Source organism: Notolepis coatsorum (genome assembly GCF_963971535.1).
Source record: "Notolepis coatsorum genome assembly, chromosome: 5".
NCBI classification, from domain to species: domain Eukaryota; kingdom Metazoa; phylum Chordata; class Actinopteri; order Aulopiformes; family Paralepididae; genus Notolepis; species Notolepis coatsorum.
The window spans coordinates 8,428,183-8,448,952 of NC_140169.1; the positions used below are offsets into that span (position 1 = coordinate 8,428,183).

The 20,770-nt window shown below is 44.5% G+C and overlaps 1 protein-coding gene across 1 annotated transcript in view; it reads right to left on the minus strand.

Annotated features, from left to right (window-relative positions):
• Nucleotides 1-20,770, minus strand: part of LOC311229257 (kalirin-like) — a gene marked incomplete at its 5' end in the record, with an annotated part of 611,135 nt that overhangs the window by 408,848 nt on the left and 181,517 nt on the right. The window contains 3 exon segments of the mRNA XM_084315324.1: nucleotides 220-329; nucleotides 3,151-3,217; nucleotides 5,737-5,861. Of these exon segments, the coding sequence (XP_084171450.1) occupies nucleotides 220-329; nucleotides 3,151-3,217; nucleotides 5,737-5,861 (302 nt within the window).

Consider the following 20,770-nt stretch of genomic DNA (forward strand, 5'->3'; position numbering starts at 1 on the left):
TACACTGTAACCATAAATATACAGACACACATATATATACAACCAAGTTAAATAAACCTAAATATACTGTAATCATAAATAATACAGGCATACATATATAGACAATGAAGTTAAATATACCAAAATATACTGTAATCATAAATACTATGTGTGTGTATGTGTGTGTGTGTGTGTGTGTGTGTGTGTGTGTGTGTGTGTGTGTGTGTGTGTGTGTCTTACTTGCTGTGGAAGTCGTATATCTCCTGGATGTTACCAAACACAACATTTTCCTTGTTCAGAATACCTGCTGGGACTTCCTCCACTCCACTAGTCATCTCCCAGAGATACGTCTGATAGAGAGACATAGAGAGAGAGAGTGTATAACTCCAGACAGTAAAACAGTAATAGTGTATAACTCCAGACAGTAACACAGTAATAGTGTATAACTCCAGACAGTAAAACAGTAATAGTGTATAACTCCAGACAGTAACACAGTAATAGTGTATAACTCCTGACAGTAACACAGTAATAGTGTATAACTCCTGACAGTGACACAGTAATAGTGTATAACTCCTGACAGTAACACAGTAATAGTGTATAACTCCTGACAGTAACACAGTAATAGTGTATAACTCCAGACAGTAAAACAGTAATAGTGTATAACTCCTGACAGTAACACAGTAATAGTGTATAACTCCTGACAGTAACACAGTAAGTGTATAACTCCTGACAGTAACACAGTAATAGTGTATAACTCCTGACAGTAACACAGTAATAGTGTATAACTCCTGACAGTAACACAGTAATAGTGTATAACTCCTGACAGTAACACAGTAATAGTGTATAACTCCTGACAGTAACACAGTAATAGTGTATAACTCCAGACAGTAAAACAGTAATAGTGTATAACTCCTGACAGTAACACAGTAATAGTGTATAACTCCTGACAGTAACACAGTAATAGTGTATAACTCCAGACAGTAACACAGTAATAGTGTATAACTCCAGACAGTAACACAGTAATAGTGTATAACTCCAGACAGTAACACAGTAATAGTGTATAACTCCTGACAGTAACACAGTAATAGTGTATAACTCCTGACAGTAACACAGTAATAGTGTATAACTCCTGACAGTAATAGTGTATAACTCCTGACAGTAACACAGTAATAGTGTATAACTCCTGACAGTAACACAGTAGTGTATAACTCCTGACAGTAACACAGTAATAGTGTATAACTCCTGACAGTAACACAGTAATAGTGTATAACTCCTGACAGTAACACAGTAATAGTGTATAACTCCTGACAGTAATAGTGTATAACTCCTGACAGTAATAGTGTATAACTCCTGACAGTAATAGTGTATAACTCCTGACAGTAACACAGTAATAGTGTATAACTCCTGACAGTAAAACAGTAAATAGTGTATAACTCCTGACAGTAACACAGTAATAGTGTATAACTCCAGACAGTAACACAGTAATAGTGTATAACTCCTGACAGTAACACAGTAATAGTGTATAACTCCTGACAGTAACACAGTAATAGTGTATAACTCCAGACAGTAACACAGTAATAGTGTATAACTCCTGACAGTAACACAGTAGTGTATAACTCCAGACAGTAACACAGTAATAGTGTATAACTCCTGACAGTAACACAGTAATAGTGTATAACTCCTGACAGTAAAACAGTAATAGTGTATAACTCCAGACAGTAACACAGTAATAGTGTATAACTCCTGACAGTAACACAGTAATAGTGTATAACTCCTGACAGTAACACAGTAGTGTATAACTCCAGACAGTAACACAGTAATAGTGTATAACTCCTGACAGTAACACAGTAATAGTGTATAACTCCTGACAGTAACACAGTAGTGTATAACTCCTGACAGTAACACAGTAGTGTATAACTCCTGACAGTAACACAGTAATAGTGTATAACTCCTGACAGTAAAACAGTAATAGTGTATAACTCCTGACAGTAACACAGTAATAGTGTATAACTCCTGACAGTAACACAGTAATAGTGTATAACTCCTGACAGTAACACAGTAATAGTGTATAACTCCTGACAGTAACACAGTAATAGTGTATAACTCCTGACAGTAACACAGTAATAGTGTATAACTCCTGACAGTGACACAGTAATAGTGTATAACTCCTGACAGTAACACAGTAATAGTGTATAACTCCTGACAGTAACACAGTAATAGTGTATAACTCCTGACAGTAACACAGTAATAGTGTATAACTCCTGACAGTAACACAGTAATAGTGTATAACTCCTGACAGTAACACAGTAAAAGTGTATAACTCCTGACAGTAAAACAGTAATAGTGTATAACTCCTGACAGTAACACAGTAATAGTGTATAACTCCTGACAGTAACACAGTAATAGTGTATAACTCCTGACAGTAACACAGTAATAGTGTATAACTCCTGACAGTAACACAGTAATAGTTTATAACTCCTGACAGTAACACAGTAATAGTGTATAACTCCTGACAGTAACACAGTAATAGTGTATAACTCCTGACAGTAACACAGTAATAGTGTATAACTCCTGACAGTAACACAGTAATAGTGTATAACTCCTGACAGTAACACAGTAAGTGTATAACTCCTGACAGTAACACAGTAATAGTGTATAACTCCTGACAGTAACACAGTAATAGTGTATAACTCCAGACAGTAAAACAGTAATAGTGTATAACTCCTGACAGTAACACAGTAATAGTGTATAACTCCTGACAGTAACACAGTAATAGTGTATAACTTCTGACAGTAACACAGTAATAGTGTATAACTCCTGACAGTAAAACAGTAATAGTGTATAAGTCCTGACAGTAACACAGTAATAGTGTATAACTCCTGACAGTAACACAGTAATAGTGTATAACTCCTGACAGTAACACAGTAATAGTGTATAACTCCTGACAGTAACACAGTAATAGTGTATAACTCCTGACAGTAACACAGTAATAGTGTATAACTCCTGACAGTAACACAGTAATAGTGTATAACTCCTGACAGTAACACAGTAATAGTGTATAACTCCTGACAGTAACACAGTAATAGTGTATATGTAGAGTGATTCAGTAGTAGTGTATTACAGTCACAAAGGGATTGTTTTTAGATGTCAGGTTCTGTAGATCTGTCTCACCTCCAGACATTCATGGAGATCTCTGACATATGCCTTCTCTGTCTGCAACAACTCAGCCATGATGAACCTGTACACAACACACACACGCACGCACACACGCACACACACACACACACACACGCACACACACACACACACATACATACACACACAACACACGCACACACGCACACGCACACACACACACACACACATACATACACACACACACATCAAACAGTTATAAAGGGCCATTAACACATTGTGCGCCATAAACGGCGTAAGTCGTTATTGCCCGCCATGCGTTGAACGCCAACAACGGCGTAAATGGTTTTTGGGATCAATATTAAATTTTTTCGCCATGGCATTCATAATTCATCCAGCCTCCCTCCGGACTGTCTGAGATTGCAACGCCTCAATACCGCCGCCTGGTGGATGGTCGGGCGAGTTACACTCACGCCAAACCGGAAGTGGCGATCGGTGCATCGAGGAAATCCCTCCGGCAGTCATATCTTGTTACGTGGGTCCAGACAAACACTCGAGTGCATTTGGATCGCTTTCTAAACGCAATAATCGAAATGATTTAGGCGTTTATTGCGCCATACAAACCGGAAATGGATCTAGGAGATCGACGTCAAATAATTGGAATCTTTTTCCTCCAGTCTCATCGGCGAACGGTAAGAGGACACTAACGTTATTTTCAGCCCGATTGTCCATTTCTTTGTTTGCAATCAGTCTGATCACTATATCAACCCATACTAAATAAAGCCGTTACTGACGATCAAGGAATTATAGACAACCCCCCCCCCCCTTTCCTTCACGCATGATTAAGCATAATGTATACCAATCATATACATTTAAATTTTTTAAGATAGCGTGTATAGGAAAGAAACGCCAATCGATAATCTATCATATGCGTCAGGGCCTATAACTAGCGTTTTTGGAATTACAGCAGAAAAGCTTAAAAACATACTTATATTCTCGACGGTATTAACACAACAATGTATGAATGAGCGGCTAGGTGGTGCAGTGGGCAAGGCGCTCACCACCAATGCAGGAGACGCTGGGTTCGAGCCCAGCTCTCCGCATTGCTATCAGCTTGGCTGGTCGTTCATACTAATACAATTGGCAGTATTAGGGGGTGGGAAGCTGATGGGTGGGGATCGGACGTTGTGGACAGCGACTCCTACAGGTCGGTTGGTGCGCCTGCGCAGCAGAATCAGGAAGCGACGGGGGCGGCGTTCCCTCCAAAACGCAGACCCCCGACACTGAGAGATCACGCTGTGCAGGTGAAAAGATGCGACTGCTGCCTCCTCGAGTACCGGAGGGGACACGTGATGTAAGGCTTCGTCCACATTGCAGCCGGCTTGTGGGAGGCATGGCCTAACAGCGTTCGAGACAGGGGAGGGTAGAATTGGACGATACGAAATTGGGATGGGAGAAAAATAGAAAATGGGAGAAAAAGTGGATAAAAAAAGAATGTATGAATGAAAAAATATAACGTTCCCACATCCGGAACGATAGATAATCGATGTTGAATGGGCCATAGTAATGCAGATATAGCTATAATATTTAAAAAGTTATAGCCCTGCAAAGAAGGTAAACATCTCCATAGGCTTACAGCGGTGGCAGACTGGGTATAATGTTGGGCACAATGCCCGACGCCCAATGTGTTAAGGATTTCTTTTTTTTAACCCTCCCATTTTCTACCCAATTTAGTCGTTATACCAGTTCCCTGTTTGTAATGGTCCTGGTCATTACGCTGCCCTACTGAGGGTGTAGACTACCACATATCTCCTCTGTTAATCTGGGAGGGTGTAGACTACCACATGTCTCCTCTGTTGGTCTGGGGAGAGTGTAGACTACCACATGTCTCCTCTGTTGGTCTGGGGAGGGTGTAGACTACCACATGTCTCCTCTGTTGGTCTGGGAGGGTGTAGACTACCACATGTCTCCTCTGTTGATCTGGGAGGGTGTAGACTACCACATGTCTCCTCTGTCGGTCTGGGGAGGGTGTAGACTACCACATGTCTCCTCTGTTGGTCTGGGAGGGTGTAGACTACCACATGTCTCCTCTGTTGGTCTGGGGAGGGTGTAGACTACCACATGTCTCCTCTGTCGGTCTGGGAGGGTGTAGACTACCACATGTCTCCTCTGGGGGTGTAGACTACCACATGTCTCCTCTGTTGGTCTGTGTAGACTACCACATGTGTGCAAACACCAAACACTGCCAATTGTGTTTGTAGGGACGACTGACCAAGCCAGAAGGTACCACTGCCAGGAATTGAATCCTACACTTGACCCATATGCCCAATTTATTTTGTGATAGTGATGGTGATGTTGATGGTGATGATGGTGATGATAGTGATGCTGATGGTGATAGTGATGGTGATGGTGATGATGAGTGATATCGATGATGATGATGATGATGATGATAGTGATGATGATGATGATGATGATGATGATGATGATGACAATAATGATAGTGTTGCTGATGATGATGATGATGATGATGATGATGATGATGATGATGATGATGATGACAATGATGATAGTGATGATGATGATGATGATAGTGAGAGTGATAGTGATGATGATGATACTCACTCTTTCTTCCTGGCTGACTTCCTCTTCTCTTCATTGACCTCGTGGTTGGGGTCACGTAGTTTGACCTCTGGGTCGTCTGTCAGACGCTGGGATGGGATGATGTCCAACTCCAAGTCCTTATTGTCCTGAAACACACACAGTGCATACATTAGCTTAGCATATCTACTTTCTCATATATATATATACCATATATATACATGTTATACCGTATACTACAATGCACCTTACTGCTCCTTTGCACTCTATATTAGAATGAAATGTATTGTCATCATACGGCACAAGTACAGTATGACGAAAGGAAGTTTGTCATGCAAATTTAACAGTAAAGTGCAATAGTAATATACAATGTACAGGTGAACTGGTTATAAAATAAAAATAATTTCTACTGAGTAATAGTGCTAATCAGATGGATGCAGAGTTGTAGTTGATGCTACAATACATATCCCACCACATGGACCTCACAACCCTACATGTAGACAGGGAGCGAGAGCAGCATATCACCAGGGTTATCACGTGGGCACCTCCCTTCACTGGTGTTCTGTCAATCTAGGCCCACGCCACCTCGGAAAGGCTCGACAGCTAGTTCCAGCATGCTAGCTTCCCTTTTTCCATGATATCCGCACACCGAACTTCCCTATGTTATCCTATGTCAAAAATAAAACAATTCCCGATACCAATATCACACATGAAACAGCAACACCAGAGAAGAAAAGGAATACCCTTTGTTTACTTTGGCCCCCAGCTGACATTATTTCTCCTCAACCAAATCCACTGACTGCTTTTCAATGCTTCTTCCGACGTCCCATTTACCGCTTTTTGCAAACTCTGGCCACAAATCTCCAACTCTCACAATAATGATGAAGTGGATCGTGCTATCTACCCTCTGTAGATAGCACGATCATAAGTAGCTCCTATTAGGAATTGTGTATGATTTTCCTCCATACTCCACAGGTCCTTGCTAATCTTTCTATTCTCTACACTTTCCCAGTTCATCCACTGTCCCTGCTTAGCCTGGACCACAGCCTTTGTACACCTCACTACTTCATCTTGTCGCCGTACCTGCTCCAATACCAGCTTCATCCTTTCTGTGGGACCTGCTTTGCTCCATACTGGCTTGGGTTAATTTTCCTCCCTCTAGTTGGATTTGGGACCAAATTCTGTATATTTGCTCCCTGATAGCAACCGCTCTGTTCTCACCTTCACACACTTAAACTTCTTTGTTAGACTAGTTACTGGAGAATACCTTTCCCATACAATGCCACACTACTAATACACAGAGGAACTCCTAGCTCAAGCCTTTCTATCAGCCTATTGGGATGCTAGATCCTAATGTGAAACACTGTGATTTACCATACCTTGCTATGCTCGCTCATGCCTGTATTTTTTACTGTTGTGAAGCACTTTGAACTGCAACCTCTGTATGAAAAGTGCTATACAAATAAAGTTATTATTATTATTATTATTATTATTATTATTATTATTATTATTATTATTATTATTATTATTATTATAATTATAATTATTATTATTATTATTATTATTATTATTATTATTATTATTATTATTATTATTATTATTATTATTATTATTATTATTATTATTATTATTATTATTATTATTATTATTATTATTATTATTATTATTATTATTATCTTTGATATTGGCACCTCTTATATTGACAATTAGGCGAGTCAATCTATGAAAAAAAAGCACTTAACCCAAAAAAAATTTATACAAAAGGTTTTTCGATGGATTCCGATAGTATTGGGCGTGCTAAATAACATACTAAAAGTCGACCAAAATCGACCCCCCCGAAAGCCGCCATTTCCAAGATGGCGTCCCAGATGGCGGTGGAGATATTAAAATGGCTATATCTCAAATTGAGAATATGGTGCAAAGGATTTCTCAACTGATTCTGGTACCTCTGGGCATGTTCACTAACATACTAAAAATCTAGGAAAATACACCTTCCAGAAAGGCTTAATTTTCAAGATGGCGTCCAAAATGGCGGCAGACCAAGCTTAAAATGGCTATATATCTCAATAGAAAAAAATATATAACTATGATTTTTCACTTGATTCTGGTACCTCTAGACATGCTTGTGAACATACTAAAAATCTAGGAAAATACACCTTCCGGAAAGGCATCATTTTCAAGATGGCGTCCAAACTGGCGCCCAGGAGCTTAAAATGACTATACAAATACAAATAGCTTACTAAAAAAGGTGTTTGCACTCTCCAGCTCTCAAGCTAGCATAGTTGAAGCCTTCTTTTTGACCATTATAGTTGTTATAGTTAGAGGTGTTTGCACTCTCCAGCTCCCAAACTACCATCGTTGAAGCCTTCTTTTTCTGAATCAGTTTCTTTCTTTCTTTTCTGACCTAGTCCTGTGTTTGGGCATGCCTGGGCGTGTCTGACCTGGCAGTGTTATTTAAGCCCCAGTTTCATTCTAGTCTTTGACAGAGGTGTTTGCACTCTCAGCTCTCAAGCTAGCATAGTTGAAACCTTCTTTTTGACCATTATAGTTGTTATAGTTAGAGGTGTTTGCACTCTCCAGCTCCCAAACTACCATAGTTGAAGCCTTCTTTTTCTGAATCAGTTTCTTTCTTTCTTTTCTGACCTAGTCCTGTGTTTGGGCATGCCTGGGCGTGTCTGGCCTGGCAGTGTTATTTAAGCCCCAGTTTCATCCGAGTCTTTGCCAGAGGTGTTTGCACTCTCCAGCTCTCAAGCTAGCATAGTTGAATCCTTCTTTTTGACCATTATCTGATTTCTAAAGTGATGAGTGAATTCAGTGCCCAGATCTGTCCCATTTGTAAATTGGAAGATGGAAGTGATTTTGTTGAGATTCGTCAGAAAGGTGCTGATGGGATCAATAAAGCTAGTGTTAAAAGAGGTGACACTGTTCATGTGACTGCTGGCATGAAAGTACATTCAGAATGCCGCAAAATGTACATACATAGCCGAGATATTGATTTACATTTACAGAGGAAACAGAGCGGTGAATCAAGTACCACTAATAAAAGGACTAGTACTAGGCAGTCTGAAGCTCTATTAAATAGCCAAACTGATTGCCTTTTCTGCGGCACAAATGTTCATGAAGGACGTGCCGACTACAGTTACGTGAAAACAGACAACTTTGCAAAGTCTATATTGCAAAGCTGTGATAAACGAAATGATGAGTGGTCATTCAAAGTCAAAGGTAGAATTGAATACTATAATAGTGATCTACATGCTGCAGACTGTGTGTATCATAATGCTTGTAGCACACATTTCCGGTGTGACCGTGATGTTCCCATGGAATTTCAGCCTGATTGTAATCCAAAGCGGAGAAAGTCTGGAAGGCCAAAGAATGAGGACCAAGAACAAGCCTTCTCAAAAATGTGTGCTTACTTTGAAACAAATGATGATGGACAGCTGACCGTTTCTGCACTTAGGTGTAAAATGCAAGAGTATTTGTCTAAGGCCGATTCCATCCCATATAGTAATCAATACCTAAAAACATTGCTGATGCAACAATATGCAAATAGCATATTTATTGCAGAAGGAGATGGCTTGGATTGTATTGTTACAATAAGAGAGAAAACATCAGACATACTCAGATCCTACTATAACAACACAAAACAAAACAGTGATGAAGAGTCTGAGAAGAGACACTTACTTGAAACAGCTGCAAAACTCATAAAAGTGACATAATGACTAATGTTCCACCTGCTAATGAGTACCCGACTACAGAGACACTAAAACTACCGAATGCCCTTGATTATATTCCACAATCACTCCACATTGTGTTAAAAGCTTTGTTTGTCGGTAAAGAGACAGAGCAGAAAATTGCTAGTATTGGCCACGCAATCATACAGGCAGTCCGACCACGAGCTGTCCTTGTCCCTTTGCAAATTGGCCTAGCAGTGCAAATGCACCACTTAAACCGGTCTCGGTTCATTGTAGATATGCTGAATAAGATGGGATTCTGCTCTTCCTATTCTGAACTGCAGAGGTTTGAAATTAATGCTGCAAATTGTACTGCACCAAACATGCTTGGTAAGGATATTGATGTGTTGAACACGACCGTCTTATTTGCTGCAGACAATGTAGATCATAATATTCTAACAATTGATGGGAAAGGGACATTTCATGGGATGGGCATGATAGCTGCCTTGACACCAGGACAGAAGACAGACCAAAGGATTCCGAGGTTCAGAATTAATTAACTGAATCTTGTGCAGAGGTCAAAAGTTGTGATAATAGATTATCACTTTGCCAAACACTTTTGCAGAGACACCACATTTAAAGAACTTCCAAGACTCGCAGAATGTAACAAGATGGTTGATCTGCTTTGGGAGTTATCGTTCAATTTCAAACAGCCTGCACCTGGTTGGCAGGGGATGATGCACATTATTCATAAGGGAGATGAACATCCAGGGCAGTCTTCAGTGAGATACTTACCAATGATAGACATGTACTCCGGAGACAAAACATGCATTCTGTCAACACTGGAGTTCATTTGTGGTCTGGCATCCAAACACCACCTTGCCCCAGTAGTTACATTTGACCAACCCCTATATTGTAAAGCAGCAGAGATAATCCTAGATTCACCACAGTGCAGTCACCTCAAGTCCTTTGTCCTGCTCCTAGGAGGATTTCACACATTTATGAATTTGCTAGGAGCAATTGGTACACTGATGGACGGTACAGGACTTAAGGACATTCTAGGGGTAGTCTATGGGCAGAACTCAGTAGCCCATATGATGACAGGCAAATCAGTTCAGAGAGCATTCCGTGGCCATCTTCTGGTTGACAAATGTCTTAACCACATGATAATATCAGAAATGGTAGATGATAGTCATGAATTTGCAGCAATGGTTGAACAGTCTGAAGCAATGTATACCTCAATAGTTAAGGGTGAAATGCCATTGGAAACAGTGTTCACATCAGAGACCCTCATTACAATAAATGAAGAGCTGGGAAAAAGGAAGATGGAACTGTGTGCTAGATCCAAAACTAGTCAGTTGTGGCTAAATTACCAACACATGTTAGAAGTTGCTAGGTCACTGATAACAGCAGATCGCACAGGTTCCTGGCTTTTGCACCTACGCGCTGTTTCTGAATGCATGCCGATATTCGCTGCGGCTGGGCATTACAATTACTTGAAATCGGCACACTTTTATGTCCAAGAGATGAGTCAGCTTCACATCAACCACCCAGATGTCTTCAGACAATTTGAAAAGGGTTTTCATGTTATCCGTCGCAGCAGCCAATCATGGGCAGGCCTCAGCTCAGATCTTGTAATTGAAACAACATTGATGAGGTCATTGAAGACTACAGGAGGGATGACACATGGAAGTGGAATGACCGACAATCAGAGATCCCTTTGGACAATGTCAAAGGGCATAACATCAGAGTATAACACCGCAATGCAGGAATTCTCAAACCAGACATACACAACATCAGAACAGCACAAGGATTCAACAGAGGCAAGGATGAAAAGGGATGCTGCTGACCTGGATAAGATCACTTCAAAACTTGCTATATGTTCACCTTTCTCTCCAGACTCTTCTTTAAGGAATGTTGTTACAGGTGTTGTCGCTGAGGATGGAGTGAACGTGCATGATTATGACTCTGTTGGACGCAACATCATGCACAAAATGATCGGACAGCCGGCATTCACATTTTCATTTAGTAGAAAGGATAAAGCCATAACCCTTGGACAAAAATCGTCTATCAAGGTTGCTCCTGATCGAATCATTGATTCTGCACTTCTTTTTCAACATTTCCTTATTGTCTCCCAAACTGGAGAGCTGTCATTGGAGGAGGTTATGCGTTACGAACTCAGTCCTTTCCCTCCTGCCCTCTTTGAAGCCGGAAACGTCTTCCGCAAAGCTGATAAACCACAACTAGCGCACGCAATCTGTGATCATGCAAGTGATGCAATCCTAGATTCTGTACCAGAAACGGAGCATTATGTTCTTGATGGTGGTTCACTCCTTCACCGAATACAATGGAAGCACGGACAAAGCTATGGTAAAATTGCACAGTCATATGCAGACTTCACCATCCAACATTATGGCTCAGCTACAACCATTGTGTTTGATGGCTATGAGGATGGGCCATCCATTAAAGACAACACACATCAAAGAAGAGGAAACAATATTCATCCCATTGTCAACTTCACTGCTGAGACAGAGTTCTCAGGTAAGAAGGAGGAGTTCCTGTCAAGAGATCTGAATAAACAGAAACTGATCCACATGATAAGTGATGAACTGAAAGAACGGGATTGCACTGTGGTCAATTCACTTGGAGATGCTGATGTAGACATAGTAAGGGCCGCAGTGGGATCATCTCTTCTTCACACCACGACGCTGATTGGAGAAGATACTGATCTCCTCGTCTTAATTCTTTACTATGCACAGAGAGATAGCAAGAGCCTTTATTTCAGATCAGACAAGTCGAAAGCTGATGGCAGTTTTAAAGTGTACGCCATAAACCACTTGAAAGAAGTACTCAGACAGGATGTGTGTTCTCAGTTGCTGTTCATCCATGCTGTGACTGGCTGTGACACAACTTCCCGGATCTTCGGAGTTGGCAAAAAGACAGCATTCCAAAAACTTGTAAAAGGGGATCCTGTCCTTCAGGCTTGTGCCAATGCATTCACTGTACCAAACCAGACAACAGATGTGATCGATGACCTTGGGTGCCAAGCAATGGCTGTCTTTTTTGGTGGAAAGTGCACAGATTCGCTTGCAAAAATGAGATATAACATTTTCAGCAAGAAGGTTGTCTCAGCTTCATCAACGGTAACGCCTGAACGTCTACCACCAACTGAATCTGCTACCAAATTCCACTGTCGTAGAGCATACTACCAGGTCATGGTCTGGATGGGAACAGATGATGGTATAGATGCTCTAGACTGGGGCTGGAACCTGCAGGACAATAGATTTGTCCCACTCATGTCAACAATGAATGCTGCTCCAGACAGTCTCTTGAAGGGCATTCATTGTAACTGTACCACTGCCTGCAAGACACTTCGCTGCTCATGCAGAAAATATGGACTACCTTGTACTACTGTCTGTGGACCATGTCAACTTCATGAATGTGACAATCCACATAACAAGTTTCTCCCAGAGGATCCTGAAGATGATGATGAGTAGGCCTAAAGACCACAATAAGTGGGTCATTTATTTTGTGTTTAACACCAAAGCCAGCTTTCTAGGTTGAATATAATAACCAATTTTAATTTTAGCCAAAATAAGCTACAGGCAGCCATTTTGATGATGCAAATGATGCATTCCTAGCAGATATATTTAGCTAGATATTTTGCTCATTATTAATGTATAGAGGTGCCAGAATCAGTTTATAAATCCTTTAGAAATGTTTTCCCATTTGAGATACAGGCATTCTAAGCTCCCAGTTGTCATTTTGGACACCATTTTGAAAATTAAGCCTCTTCGGAAGGTGTATTTCCCTAAAACTTTAGTATGTTCCTAAGTATGTCTAGGGGTACTTGGGGTACCAGAATCAAATGACAAAATCATTTATATAATTTTTATATTGACATATATATAGCCATTTTAAGCTTGGCCAGCCGCAATTTTGTACGCCATCTTGAAAATGAAGCCTTTCTGGAAGGTGTATTTTCCTAGATTTTTAGTATGTTAGTGAGCATGCCCAGAGGTACCAGAATCAGTTGAGAAATCCTTTGCACCATTTTCTTAATTTGAGATATAGCCATTTTAATCGTCCCGGCGCCATCTGGGACGCCATCTTGGAAATGACGGCTTTCGGAGGGGTCAATTTTGGTCGACTTTTAGTATGTTATTTAGCACGCCCAATACTACCAGAATCCATTGAAAAACCTTTTGTATCAATTTTTTTGGGGTTAAACCATATATTGACTCGCCTAAATGGCCACATCAACTTAGGAAATAAACCAAACTGCAATCATAACTTCGACTTGCCTGGAAGCCCTGACTTCTCTATCCTTCCTATCCCCTCTATAACATATTTCCTAAGTTGATGTTCACTATAATTCAACTCCTCATTATACCACTTTTTCACTGACATGTCCCTTATAAATGGAATTTCCTCATCATCTACAGTATGTAAAACTTTCTCTCTACTACCTTCTGAAGGATGTCGAGGTTTTTTCAATATATATAATGTATATATTGGGGGAGACGACAGGAGAGAATGGCGCTGCTCTGACCGGCTGCCTTTCTGTTCGCTCCGTCGAGACTGTGCTTACTTTTGTTAATATTTATAGTTTTAAGAGTTTTGTCTGTACCAACAGTAGGTGCATTTAATGTGTATGACCGTCAGTCACTTATAGACATCGGATTACGGGAAACTTACCGATTGGATTACTCACTGAATCAGCTTTCCGAACCGCAACAATGGCCTGTGGAGATTCTCAGGAAAATGGGACCAGATCCCGACCCCAGGAACAAAGGATCCAGACGGCGTGGGAAGAGAGCTGGGATCCGTAACAGGCTGAGATCCAGACGACACCGAACGCCATTACCCAGTATATTGCTAGCCAATGTACAATCAATTGACAATAAACTGGACGATATCCGAGCAAGGATTCAATACCAAAGAGACGTTAGGGACTGCAACGTTCTCTGCTTCACCGAAACGTGGCTCACGCCGGACGTACCAGACCACGCAATCCAACCGGCCGAACACTTCTTCATCCACCGCAAGGATAGATCAGCAGAGTCCGGCAAACAACGTGGAGGAGGTATCGCCTTCATGTTTAACAACAATTGGAGCGATCCAACTAACGTGAAGGAATTATCCAACCACTGCTGCCCAGACCTGGAATATATAACCATCAAGTGTCGTCCTTTCTTCCTCCCGAGGGAGTTAACGGCGATCGTCCTGATCGGAGTGTATATCCCACCGCAAGCCAGTAACAACGTCGCGCTCTCCAGACTCCACGACGAGGTAAATAGAATACAAGCGGCGAACGTTAACGCCGCCATTTTGGTGCTGGGAGATTTCAATAGCGCCAATCTGAGAAAGGTATTACCTGACTTCTATCAGCATGTGACTTGCAACACCAGAGGCGGTAACATCCTAGATCACTGTTACACGCAATTTAAGGGTGGCTACAAGGCTCATTCTGATAGTGGCTTTGGTAAATCAGATCACGCGTCCATTTTCCTTTCACCAAAGTACAAACAGAGAATCAAAAGCACTCCCGTAGTCTCGCGAGAGGTGCAGAAATGGGATTTGACGTCAGAGGAGACACTCCAGGCTGCGTTTGACTGCACAGACTGGAACGTGTTCCGCGACACAGATAACATTAATGTCTACACGGAGACAGTGCTGGACTATGTTTATACTTTGGTGAAAAAAAAGATCCCCACTACCAAAATGAGAGTTTACCCAAATCAAAAACCCTGGGTAGACAAATCCGTCCGTGAAGCTCTGAGAGAGCGCACCAAAGCATACAACGACGGCCTAGTGGCAGGCAACATGAATGACCACAAGGTGGCGCGATACAACGTAAGGAGGACAGTGACAGAGGCCAAACGGCGCTACAGGGATAAAATTGAACTCCAGTTTGAACAAGCTGACTCTAGAGCTATGTGGCAGGGGCTCAAAACGATGACAGACTACAAAGGCGCCTCCCTCAAACTGAACAGTGACATCTCCTTAGCAAATGACCTCAATACCTTCTATGCGAGGTTTTGATGCTGGTAATAACAACACCAGCCCACAAGCCACGGCAATGGGGGGGGGGGGGGTCTGCTGCTGATGGAGACTCAGTGTTCAGGGTAACAGAGCATGAGGTGAGGCGGACCTTTAAAAAAGTGAATATCAGGAAGGCAGCAGGTCCGGACGGCATCCCCGGCCGCGTCCTAAAAGTCTGTGCCGACCAACTAGCCCCGGTATTCACTGACATATTTAACCTGTCCTTAGAACAGGCTGTCATCCCCACCTGCCTGAAGAAGTCCACTATTATCCCTGTACCCAAAAAATCCAAGCCTGCTTGCCTCAACGACTACCGCCCTGTAGCTCTCACCTCCATAGCCATGAAGTGCTTTGAGAAGCTAGTAAAGGGCTACATCTGCTCCTCCCTCCCCATCAACATGGACCCCCTGCAATTTGCATACCGCCCCAACAGGTCCACGGAGGACGCCATAGCCCATGTGCTGCACACAGCAGCATCACACCTGGACAAGAGGCAGGGGAACTATGTGAGAATGCTATTCATCGACTACAGCTTGGCATTCAATACCATAGTCCCCTCCATACTCATAGCCAAGCTCAGGGACCTGGGCTTGAACTATGACCTCTGCCAGTGGGTCTTGGACTTCCTGACTGGCAGACCCCAGGTGGTGAGAGCAGGCAACTGCACCTCCTCATCCATCACCCTCAACATAGGGGCCCCCCAGGGCTGTGTTCTGAGTCCCCTCCTCTACTCCCTGTACACACACGACTGTGTGGCTCAGCGGAGTAGCAATACAATCATCAAATTTGCTGACGACACAGTGGTGGTGGGCCTGATCTCTGCCAACGACGAGAGGGCCTACCTGGAAGAGGTCAAGGTCCTGGCGGGATGGTGCCAGGATAACAGCCTCTCCCTGAACGTCAGCAAAACAAAGGAGATGATTGTGGACTTCAGGAGGTCGGGGGTCAAGGACTACAGCCCCCTCAGCATCGACGGGGCACCGGTTGAGAGAGTCAACAGCGTTAAGTACCTCGGAGCCTACATATCCGAGGACTTGACATGGACCACACACATTGACAGTGTTGTGAAGAAGGCACGACAACGCCTCTACTTCCTCAGGCGCCTAAGGAAGTTCCAAGTCAGTCAGAAGATCCTTAAGAACTTCTACTCATGTACAATAGAGAGCATCTTGACTGGCAACATCACCTCCTGGTTTGGGAATAGCACTGCACAAGACCGAAGCAGACTACAAAGAGTGACACGTTCAGCCGAACGCACAATTGGAGGGGGGCTCCCCACCCTCCAGAACATTTACAACAAGCGTTGCAAGGGCAAGGCTAAGAGAATCATTAAAGACTCCAGTCACCCGAACAACTGCCTCTTTGAACTGCTGCGGTCAGGCAAGCGATACCGGAGTCTCAAGGCGAGCACAGAAAGACTCAGAAGAAGCTTCTATCCCCAGGCCATCAGACTGCTAAACGAACAATGAACACTACACAACAACAACCACCAAACGCACATAGCACACACATCCACACGCACACACTCACTTTAAACAGACACACTGTAGCACCCACTCCACACACTTTATAGCACACACCCACTTTAAACAAACACACTGTAGCACCCACTCCCCACACTTTATATTTATTGATGAAGGATTGCACTACAACTCGTACACCTTACTGTAAATTGTACCTAAATTGTACCTCATCCCATTTCTGCTTTGCACTATATAGTACTGTACATTAGTACACTGCATAGTATTGTATATTATATGGTAACTCAGAACATTGTACATATGTGTTATGGTTTGTAACCGACCCCAATCGCACAACACAAGACAGGTATGAGAGTAAGCCAAGAACTGGGCATTTATTGAAACACACAGAAAACGGCACTGTCCCTTTAAGGGAGAACACAAATTACTGGAAAACAAGAGATGGGAAAAAGGCACAGTGCCTTTAAGAGGCGAGCTGGCTAAGGGGAAGGCTAAGGGAAACAGGACAGGGCAAGGGACAAGGGCAGGAACTGGGAGGACTAGGAGGACTGGACAGGGATGACTAGGAGGACTAGGAGGACTGGACTGGGAGGACTAGGATGACTAGGAGGACTGGACAGGGAGGACTAGGAGGACTAGACAGGGAGGACTAGGATGACTAGGGTGGGGAAACAGGGACAGAGGCCCGCGGAGGCGGGCTGGGGACAGGGAGGACTAGGAGGACTAGAGTGGGGAAACAGGGACAGAGGCCCGCGGAGGCGGGCTGGGGACAGGGAGGACCAGAGAAAACAGGGTAAGGCCTTGGAACAGGGCGAGGGCTGGAGCTGCTTACAGGGACAGAGAAAAACAGACAAGGCCTGGGATACAGGCATTAGAAGAATGTTGCTGCTCTGCAGCTTCTCCCGGGAAGGTTCGTCCGAGGAATAGACGATGACGTCAGAGCCGCTCTGCAGATTCCTCTCGGCAGCTCTCCGAGGTGGAAACGGGACAGAGAGGGAGAGAGAGAGCGGGTTAGCTCAGAGAACAGTTGGGAACCGAGCAGGTGACAGGAGAAGTGACTTGTCCCAAAACAGATAATCCAGTGACAGAATCTTCGGTGTAAATACACACTGCGAGTAATGTCCCAACAACAATCCACGTGATAGAATCTTCGGTGCAAATACACACAGTGAGCGAAGTCCCAATAATAATCCAAGTGATAATATCTTCGGTGTGAATACACACAGAGAGCGATGTTCAAGCAAATATTATCCCAAATGAACTATCCAAAAAGCTGACACTGGGTGAGTGACAGTCTGACAAAAAGCAGGATATCTTCAGTGTCTTTAAACACACGAAAAACGAATAGGATCAAAGACAGTCATGAAAAACTCACCCAGGCGCTGTGCGTAAAGAGAACAGGATCAAAACAGGGCGAGCGCGTCGCCACGGGGAACGGGTTGTCCAAGCGGAGGTCTGAGTGGTGCGCGACTGCTTGGAGTACGCGCCGGTACGGAGGGCGCATCTGGCGCGGAGGTCTGAGTGGTGCGCGACTGCTTGGAGTACGCGCCGGTACGAGGGCGCATCTGGCGCGGAGGTCTGAGTGGTGCGCGTCTGCTTGGAGTACGCGCCGGTACGGAGGGCGCATCTGGCGCGGAGGTCTGAGTGGTGCGCGTCTGCTTGGAGTACGCGCCGGTACGGAGGACGCATCTGGAGTGCGTCTGAATGCGCGTCTGGAGTGAAGATCGCGTCTGCGCGGAAGAGCGCGCCAGGCTCGGAGGTCTGGATGGTGCGCGTCTGCTTTGAGTACGCGCCAGTACGGAGAGCGCATCTGCTGCGCGGAGGTCTGGAGTGGAACACCGGAATACCTCCCGTAGAGGTTTAGAGAGCGCAGTGCGGTGTCTCCTTCCAGGCAAACGGCGACAGGTGGCGAAGGCTTGAGTGCATCTGGCGCAGAGGTCTGGATGCGCGTCCGGACGTCTGCTGCGCGGAGGTCTGAAGTGGAACACTGGAATACCTCCCGTGGAAGTTTAGAGAGCGCAGTCCAGTGTCTCCTTCCAGGCAAACGGCGACAGGTGGCGAAGGCTTGAGTGCATCTGGCGCAGAGGTCTGGATGCGCGTCTGGACGTCTGCTGCGCGGAGGTCTGAAGTGGAACACTGGAATACCTCCTGTGGAAGTTTAGAGAACGCAGTCCAGTGTCTCCTTCCAGGCAAACGGCGACAGGAGGCGAAGGCTAGAGCGCATCTCACGCCGGAGATGAAAACAGCATAACAGACAGAGAACCTCCCGAAGGAGTCTTGGTGATAGAGATATGATACGGAACGACCCGACAAGGGACAGAGGGGAAGAGCGAGGTACTTAAAGCCCACAGGGGAACTAATTAGGATAAACAACAGGTGCGTGAAGGTAATTGATACTTGAACTAGAAGTGTGTGTTCGGCACCAGACCAATCAAACACATAATGACAGGTAGTCCAAGGGTGTGGCTGCTGAAGAGCAAACGAACGCGAGGGTGGGGGCTAGTGAAGTGAGGAGAATGCAATTGATTAACAGAAAACTAAAGGAACAGAGCGAGTAGGCTTAAAGGAACAGAGCGAGTAGGTGAGCAGCGGACAAAACCTCACAGTACCCCCCCCTCCACGGGAGCCACCCGGCGACCCAAAAATGCAGACAGAGTGGCAGGGGACAAAACAAGGCAACAAACAAAAGGTACTGGGCCAAGCCAGCAGGGGAAGCCACAACAAAAGTGGGGCTAGCAAAAGAACAGGGTAGCTGAGGGGTAACTAGGGTAGCTGAAGGGTAACTAGAGGAGCTGAGGGGTAACTAGAGGAGCAGAGGGGTCACCATGGTAGCTGAGGGGTAACTAAAGTAGCTGAGGGGTAACCAAGGTAGCTGAGGGGTAGCTGGAGGAGCTGAGGGGTAACCAGAGGAGCCGAGGGGTAACTAGAGGAGCTGAGGGGTAACAGCCAGGGCACTGATAGCCACAGGGCCTATGCTAGCTGTACCGCTACATCAACATAGAGGCTGCGCTAGCTGCCGGAGCTAGGCTAGCAGACAGGGCTGGAACAGGGGCACTGGAGAGGGGAACCGGGAAGGGGCTAGCAGAGGGAAAGGGTAGCTGCCAGGGCACTGATAGCTACAGGGCCTATGCTAGCTGTACTGCTACATTAACATAGAGGCTGCGCTAGCTGCCGGAGCTAGGCTAGCAGACAGGGCTGGAACAGGGGCACTGGAGAGGGGAACAGGGAAGGGGCTAGCAGAGGGAAAGGGTAGCTGCCAGGGCACTGATAGCTACAGGGCCTATGCTAGCTGTACTGCTACATTAACATAGAGGCTGCGCTAGCTGCCGGAGCTAGGCTGGCAGACAGGGCTGGACCAGCATGAGAGAACAAGCTAGCTGGAAGGACAGTCCTAGCTGTGGGGAACTGACCTTGCTAGCTGAAGGGCCAGTCCTAGCAGTGAGAGAAAACTGACCTTGCTAGCTGAAGGGGCAGTCCTAGCAGTGGGAGCAACCTGACCTTGCTAGCTGAAAGGGCAGTCCTAGCAGTGGGAAAACTGACCTTGCTAGCTGAAAGGGCAGTCCTAGCAGTGGGAGAAAACTGACCTTGCTAGCTGAAAAGGCAGTCCTAGCAGTGGGAAAAACTGACCTTGCTAGCTGAAAGGGCAGTCCTAGCAGTGGGAAAACTACACAAAAAGTGGAGGCCATGCAGAGGGACCGGGTTAGCTGCCTGGGCATGGCTAGCTACAGGGCCTATGCTAGCTGCAAGGGCTGCATTAACATAGAGGCTGTGCTAACAGCCGGGGCTAAGCTAGCAGACTGGGGCCATGCAGAGGGACTGGGTTAGCTGCCTTGGCATGGCTAGCTACAGGGCCTATGCCAG